The sequence below is a fragment of the Calidris pugnax genome, unplaced genomic scaffold (assembly GCF_001431845.1).
Source record: "Calidris pugnax isolate Ruff unplaced genomic scaffold, ASM143184v1 scaffold152, whole genome shotgun sequence".
NCBI classification, from domain to species: Eukaryota; Metazoa; Chordata; class Aves; order Charadriiformes; family Scolopacidae; genus Calidris; species Calidris pugnax.
This window is the reverse complement of record NW_015090881.1, coordinates 238,651-246,558: the sequence shown is the minus strand read 5'-3', so window position 1 is coordinate 246,558 and position 7,908 is coordinate 238,651. Positions and strand designations below refer to the sequence as shown.

The 7,908-nt window shown below is 59.1% G+C and overlaps 1 protein-coding gene across 2 annotated transcripts; it reads left to right on the top strand.

The window, feature by feature from the left end:
- Positions 1–71: 71 nt before the first annotated feature.
- On the top strand, positions 72–6,798 carry P3H1 (prolyl 3-hydroxylase 1). 2 transcript variants are annotated; one of them, XM_014946924.1, is made up of 14 exons: positions 72–253; positions 455–644; positions 1,134–1,265; positions 2,781–2,920; positions 3,625–3,714; positions 3,823–3,875; positions 4,243–4,364; positions 4,542–4,669; positions 4,762–4,857; positions 4,989–5,139; positions 5,561–5,678; positions 5,886–5,961; positions 6,126–6,266; positions 6,349–6,798. In XM_014946924.1, the coding sequence occupies exons 1-14, from the start codon at positions 101–103 to the stop codon at positions 6,466–6,468; spliced, it is 1,710 nt and encodes a 569-aa protein (XP_014802410.1). In that variant the 5' UTR covers positions 72–100; the 3' UTR covers positions 6,469–6,798. The 2 variants fall into 2 exon arrangements, with proteins under 2 accessions (XP_014802410.1, XP_014802411.1); XM_014946925.1 differs by lacking the exons at positions 72–253; positions 455–644; positions 1,134–1,265; positions 2,781–2,920 and adding exons at positions 2,934–3,171; positions 3,422–3,540.
- The last annotated feature ends 1,110 nt before the right edge of the window (positions 6,799–7,908 follow it).

Here is a 7,908-nt window from a genome sequence, read left to right as displayed (position 1 = left end):
CCCTCCGTCCCGCCGGCGGGACCCCCCCCAGTCCTGGTGTCCCGGGGTCCCCGGGGGGGACAGTCCGTGTCTCTGTCTCACCCCGTCCCGTCCCGCTCAGATGAACCGGCCGGCGCAGGCGGCAGCGGCCGCACACACATTCTTCGTGGCCAACCCCGGGCACCAGGAGATGAGGCAGAACCTGGAGTACTACCAAGCCATGGCGGGCGTCCGCGAGGACGACTTCACCGACCTGGAGGCCAAACCCCACCTGGTGAGACCCCCCACATCCCCAGTCACTCCCTAAACGCCCCTCCGCTGCTGGACCTGGAGGGGTGACTCCATAGCTGTTGGCTCGGCAAGCTCCTGAGATGCCACCTTGGTGCTGGAGATCCGTCTCCATCCCGTGGGGAGACAAGACACCCCAGATGCTCGGTTATAGGGAACCTTCTCATCATTTCTCATCCCCCCGCAGAGCGAGTTCCGGCTCGGTGTCCGGTTTTACTCGGAGGAGCAGCCGGCTGCCGCCGTCCTCCACCTGGAGAAGGCGCTGGAGGAGTATTTTGTGGCGGACGCCGAGTGCCGTGCGCTCTGCGAGGGACCCTACGACTACGAGGGCTACAACTACCTGGAGTACAACGCAGACCTTTTCCAGGCCATCACAGGTGGGAGCTGCCTGTGCTGTGTCCTGTCTCAAGAGCTAGGGACGATCCTGGGGGGTGTCGGGTCCCAAAGAAGTCCCCAAAGACTTGGGGGGTGGTGGGTCCCCAAAGAGGGCAAAGCCCATCCTAGGTTTTGCTAGAAGTGTGGCTAGTAAGTGGCAGGAGGTGTTTGCCTGTGCTCAGCACTGGGGGTGATGCCCAGGGATCCCCCAAATTCCAGAGGGATGTGGAGAAACAGGAGAGGGACCAGCAGAGGGGCACCAGGACGCAAGGGTGGGAGAGTATGGGTGGCCACTCTGTCTCTAGAGAGTGGCACAGCCACCACCACCAGTCATGCAGGGGTGGGCAACTACCATCCTTGAGGGTCTCCGCCACCAAAAAGCTGTCAACAGCCCTGCTGCCAGCAGGAGGTTGGAGTGGAGACCCCTCAGGGTCCTTTCCACCACCCCTTGGGTGACGGTGTGTGGTGACACGGGGCTTTTCTCCCCCCAGATCACTACATGCAGGTGCTGAGCTGCAAACAGGGCTGTGTCACGGAGTTGGCCTCGCAGCCTGGCCGGGACAAGCCCTTGGAGGATTTCCTGCCCTCGCACTTCAACTACCTGCAGTTTGCCTACTACAACAGTAAGTACCTCAGTCCCTGTCCTCCCTTGGCCATCAACGCTGGACGTCGTCCTCCTCACGGGTAGAAATCATAGACTCACAGAACGGTTTGGGTGGGGAAGGGACCTTCAAAGATCAGCTACTCCAACCCACCACGCAGGGACATCTTGCACAAGGTCAGGTCGCTCAAAGCCAACTTGAGCCAACAGTTGAGCCAACTGCTCAACTTGACCTTGAATGCTTCCAGTGATGGAGCATCCACAACTTCTTTAGGCAACCTGTTCCAGTGTCTCATCTTGAAAAATTTACTCCTATGGACAACCTAAACCTACCCTCTTCCAGTTTAAAACTGCTGCCTCTTGTTCTGTCACTACAAGCCCTGGTAAAAGGTTGTCTCCATCTTTCTGATAAGCCCCTTTATGTGTGGAAAGGCTGCAAGAAGGTCTCCCTGGACCCTTCTTGTCTCCAGGCTCAACAACCCCAACTCTCTCAGCCTTTCTTCGTAGAGGTGTTCCAACCCTCTGACTGTTTTTGTGGACTCCTCTGAACCCACTCTAAGAGGTCCGTGTTCCTCTTGTGCTGTGGACCTCAGAGCTGGCCACAGTTCTCCATGTGGGATCCTACGAGAGGAAGGAGAATCACCTCCCTCAACCTGCTGGCCACACTTCTTGCAACGCAGCCCAGGATACTCTTGGCTTTGTGAGCTGTGAGCACACGTTGCTGGCTCATGTCCACTTTTTCATCCACCAGTGTCTCCAAGTCCTTCTCTGCAGGGCCACTCTAAACCCACCCATTCCCCAGCCTTTACTGATACTGGTGGAGGAGGTTCCACCTGACTGTCTTCATGAGGTCCCACTCCTCCAGCCTGAAATGTGACACAGCAGAGCTGGTTCTTGCTGTGCCTGGTTCCAAGATGTCACTTTAGATGCTCAGTTCCTGGGCAGCTTCACTATCCAAGTGAAATAACAGCCTAGAGAAGCTTTTTTTTTTCTCCAGCCAGTTGTCCATCTCCTGCTCCAAACCACAACCTCCCTTCCAGAGCAGTTAGTTATAACCCAGGCAAATATACACAATATTATTTTATATTTATTCACGTCCTTAGAAAAATCTAAACTGTTTCTGTGCAAATTTCTCCAAAAGGAGGGAAAGAAAAAAAAAAAGTCCAAGAGGACTGAAGGGCTGGAATGCTGTAGAGGAAGGTGGGTCAGGGTGCTGTGGTGGCTGAAAATTGTAGGTTCTCCTGGAAATGGTTGGGTGTTGCTGTCTCCAAATAGGCTTCAAGATGTTTTCCAAGTGAGAAAACTGCCCAAGTGGTGACCCTGATTTCTGGCAAGATGATTCCTGGGGGCAGGAGAGTCCCTTGGACTCTAAATTTTGCCTTTGTGGCACAAGCAATCTTTGCTCCGGGGTGTCTGCCCTTCTTGGGAGACCCTTTGGAGAACAGCGAGGACTTTCTCCCTTGTTTCTCCTCTGTATCAGTGTTTGCTCTGTCTCTGCTCTTGGATGTGCTGTTACCAGCCCCGGGTCTCTTTGCAGATGGGAATTACGAAAAAGCCATTGAATGTGCCAAAACCTATTTGCTCTTCTTCCCGAACGACGAGGTGATGAACCAGAATTTGGCCTATTACACGGCCGTCCTGGGGGAGAACCTGGCAGGACCCATCCAACCCCGAGAGGTGAGCGACCTGCTGGGATGAGCCGTGGCAGGAATGTCTTCTCCCCTCCTTGGGGGGACCTTTGCAGGGGTTTTGGGGTCTGCTCTGGATGGATCTGCTCTGGTCCAGCTACCCTTTGGTGGCAAGGTGGAGAGGAACGGATGGATACAAGACCAAACAAGCTGGAAACAGCCGAGAGACTGACAAACATCACTGGTGTCTTTGGCCCAGTGAAGGCTTGGTGGCTTGCACAAATGGACCAGCTCTTGCAGGTGAGGTCTGCAAGAGGCAGATGGACAGACTTCTTAGGAGGATCTGAGCCCACAACTGAAATGGAATTGCTTTAAAAGGAGAGAATTTGGCTTCAAACTAGCTGGGTCTGGATGCTCAGGTGGTACCTGGGAGGCAGGGATGGGGGGTCTCTACCCCACATCAGCCAGAGCAGGGAAGGGAATCTGCTTTGAAAGAGCTTCCTGCAGGAGGGACGTGCGTGTGCCTCAATCTCCCCTGTCCTCTCCCCAGGGCTCGATCACACAGGACAGGAAAGTTCCTGCAGGATGGGGAAAGCCACTTGCTTCCCGGCTGCCAGAGGGACTGGGAAACCAGGGCTGTGGGGCTGGAGCAAGGACCGCAGGAACGATGTAAACCCTGCACCCTCCTGCCCTCACTCGGGGTCTATCCAAAGGCCTCGTGCTGTGTCCTCACCCTGTCCCTCTGCCCCACAGGAGATCCAGGCATACCGCCAGCGAAGCCTGATGGAGAAGGAGCTGCTCTTCTTCAGCTACGACATCTTTGGCATCCCCTTCGTGGACCCGGTGAGTGGTGCTGGCCCAGGCTGGACACAGTGGCCAGATGGAAAGGGCATGAGGGATCTGCATCCCAGCCAGATCCTCATCCTGATGATGTTGTTCTTCTGGCTGCAGGACACATGGACACCCGAAGAGGTGATACCAAAAAGATTGCGGGAGAAACAAAAGTAAGTGCTCTCCCAAGCTGATGGCCAAGCCTACCCAACGGTGGGACCAATGGGACATACCCCTCTTCCTCCATGGGGTTTGGGCCAAAGGCCATGGCCATGGAGATGCTGCCCAGGAGGGCTTTTGGTGTTGAGGCTGGAAGAGGCTGCTGGAGGGCAGAACTTTGCTCCCCAGCGGCTTTTGGGGTGATGGGGATGGGTAGGTCAGCCTGAGCACCTCGGGGTGAGGGCTGCATTGAGACAACTCTCCAGCCTTGGGCTTTGTCACTGGCCCCTGGAGACAACTTCTCCTGCCCTTGTCCTGGTGCCCCTCGTTCCTGACGTGGGGTCAGTGGGGTGGTGGAGCTGATGGCTGCCGTGTGCCCAGGGTGGAGCGGGAGACAGCGGCACGCATCTCGGAGGAGATCGGCAACCTCATGAAGGAGATCGAGACGTTGGTGGAGGAGAAGGCCAAGGAGTCTGCTGATATGAGCAAATTCATCCGAGAAGGTGCGGAGGGCTGGGAGGGGAGGTGGGGTGTGGACCTCCATGTCCCCTCTACCAGCTCATGGTCCCTCCACATGGGTGGTGGGAGGAGCAGTGGCAGGACCACAGCTTCCCCCAGGGTTGTACCCCAGGGTTGGTGGCACCCATCCTTGTGTCCTCCTGAGCCCCTTTGTGCCACAGGTGGCCCCTTGGTGTACGAAGGAGCCAGTGTCACCATGAACTCTAAGGCGCTGAACGGCTCCCAGCGTGTGGTGGTGGATGGGGTCCTTTCTGCCGAGGAGTGCCGGGACCTGCAGAGACTCACCAACGTGAGGAGGGGATGGGAGGAGAGGGTGGGGATGGGGCAGGTCCCATCCTGCGGCCCAGAAGTCACACTGGTGACCCCAATTGGGTTTTGCAGGCAGCTGCCTCGGCTGGGGACGGCTATCGTGGGAAGACATCTCCTCACACCCCCAGTGAGACCTTCTACGGCGTGACCGTCCTCAAGGCCCTCAAGGTTGGGCTGGCTGTGGGGAGGGGGGAGGAACAAGCTGTGGAGAGCAGGGATGGGGGGGTTGAAGGTGGGCGGCTGCCCGTGCTTGCCCAACCTGCCTAGGGCTGAACCCCTGTCCCGTCCATCCCCCGCAGCTGGGCCAGGAGGGCAAGGTGCCCCTGCAGAGCGCCTACCTCTACTACAACGTGACAGAGAAGGTGAGGCACATGATGGAGTCCTACTTCCGCCTGGAGGTCCCGCTCCACTTCTCCTACTCCCACCTGGTGTGCCGCACCGCCATCGATGGTGAGCATGGCCTCAGGGGAGCACAGCCCGAGGAGAAGCAAGTCTCCTTTGGTCCCTTGTCCTGTCTGGGTGGTCCTCTCCAACAGCTGGGGTGGGCTGGTCTTGGATCTTTCCTTGGAGACCTTCTTGGTGCTCCCTGACCTGCTCCTTTTCCCAAAAAGAAGGAGTGGGGAGCTTGTCCCTAAGCCCGGTTTGGGAAGATGAGCAGCAGAGGCTGTGTCTGGAGGGCCATGGAGATGCCATGGGACAAGTCATTGGAGGCTTGTGCCACCCAAATGGCCTCTTGTGGTCCATGGTCCAGCAAGTGGAAGGGCTTTAGGCTACAGTAGACTTTCTCGTCACCTCCAAGTGCATGGTGCCTGGGGACAGACCCCAGCATGGACAAGGGAGTCCTGATGTGCCAGGTCTTTTTCCACCCTAGAGAAGCAAGAAGGCCGGAGTGACAACAGCCATGAGGTGCATGTGGACAACTGCATCCTCAATGCCGAGGCTCTGGTGTGTGTGAAGGAACCTCCAGCCTACACCTTCCGGGATTACAGGTACTGGTGGTGTCTGTCAGCCCGAGCTTCCCCACCTGAGGGCACCATGGCTTGGTGGCACCTGGGTCGGGAGGAGCAGGGTGGGAGGACAATCCAGGCTGGGCTCTCCTGCTGGCTCTTGCCATTGGTGTTGAGGGAGCTCCCAGTTGCTGGAGCTGTGGCCTGGGGTGATGGCTGTCACCTCCGTTTCTCCCCTGCTTCCTTTAGTGCCATCCTCTACCTCAACGGGGACTTTGAAGGAGGAGCTTTCTACTTCACTGAGCTGGATGCCAAGACCGAGACCGTGAGTAGCTCAACTCCTTGAGGATCCATGTGCAGCATCAAACCCAGCTCCTGCCTGGCCCCATCCCCTGTGCCACCCTGAGGGACGAGCTGAGGGTTGGGGGGCACCAGCTCACCCCCTCGCCCACCGAGTGCGTCCTGAGCGGGGTCTCCCATCCATGGCAGGCGGAGGTCCAGCCGCAGTGTGGTCGTGCCGTGGGCTTCTCCTCGGGCTCGGAGAACCCCCACGGGGTGAAAGCCGTGACCAAGGGCCAGCGCTGCGCCATCGCCCTCTGGTTCACCCTGGACCCTCGGCACAGCGAGCGGGTGAGCTCCCTCCCCTGCAGCGGGTGGGGTGTTTTGGGGGGGGGACAACGGCCGTGCTTATCGCCGTGGGTCTGCCCCACAGGAGCGTGTGCAGGCGGATGATCTGGTGAGGATGCTGTTTGGCACGGAGGAGGGGGAATTGCTGCGGGAGTCGGAGTCGGAACCACCAGCCACCGTCGCGGTGGGGAAGGACGAGCTGTGATGTCCCACGGGGACCAGGACGTCCCTGCTGGGACCCAGTGACCACCAGCATTGTGGGGCTGCTGGATGGGACCCCCCCCTCTGCCCCCCACTGACGTGGGATGGGGAACTGAGGGATGCCCTGCGCAGCACCCACACCCCCCTGCGGAGCTGACCGGGGGGTGTCACAGAGTCTCTGGGGGGGTGACACGGGGGACAAGGGAGGGATGGTGTGTTAGGGGTGAGGACCCCGGGCCACCGTAGCAGACACGTGCCTTTCAGCTCGGCTGAACTTGCAGCTATTTAAGTGCCTTCTGCAGAAAACAGGTCAATAAAGGTGGGTTTTTTCTAAGCTGTTTCTTGCTGAGTGGGGGGCTGGAGGCTGCCGCCTCCCCCCATGGCTTTTGTCTGGTGTTGGGAGACATCTGACCCCAGGAAGGCATTTTTTGGGGGGACAAGGGGGATTTTGGGGGCAGGGAGGTCCCGTGGGCACAGGAGGGTTTCTGGCAGGGGCGATGCAACTCCCGCCTCGGCTCCGGAGCATCCCCTGGACCCCGCTCCTGCGGCGTGGGAAGGGACCACAATTTTGGGGAGGAGGGAACCGTCCTTGAACAAGAAGGACATTGAGCACCGTGCTGAGACCCAAACAGGGCATCGAATTGTTCTTGTGAGTGTCTGGCCCCCACCATTTCCATAACCATCTGGGGAATGTGAGTAAATAAATCCTGCCCCACGCACCGCCGGAGCCGGGCACCCCCATAATATTTGGAGAGGGCGTGAGGCTGGTCCCCATCAGCATCGGGGTGGGAGAAGTGGGGGGGTCCCGGGGGATGGTTTCTCTGGGAGGAATGGATGGTCCCACCGGTGGTTGCCCACCATCCCAGCCTCCAACCCCCGCCGGCCCCGCGCGTGAGCAGACTGCTGATGAGGCCGGGGCGGTTAACGATTGCCAGGTCCCGGGGCTGACACTTTCTCAGTGTCACCGGGGCGGTGGCACGCGTCCCCTCCCACACACCCCGTGTCCCCCTCCTCGGGGGGGGACGCCACCGTCAATGGTGGTTCTTGTTGGTGGTGTCCCTGGATTGCCCCACAGGGAGGGCGAGGGTCAGGCCTGGCCATGTGGGGGGCACGACCCCCTTCCCTGCGCCCACACCGAATTCCTGGGGGCACCCCCAGGGGCGATGTGGCCGGAGGGGGGGGGGTGGGTCCTGGCCCCCTGCAGGGGTGCAGGGGGTCACAGACTGGGTGGGGGCTCACCTCCCCCAAAGACCCCCATTTTTTCCCATCTCCCTCCACTGTCACTTGGGGGGATCCCCATCTCCCCCAAGACCCAAATACCCCTCATGGCCCAAATCTCCCCCCACCAAGACCCAAATCCCCCTCCTTCCCCCACTGACCCAAGTCTCTCCATCAAATCCTAAATCTATCCCCAAGACCCGAATCTTCCCCCCTCCAGGTCCTG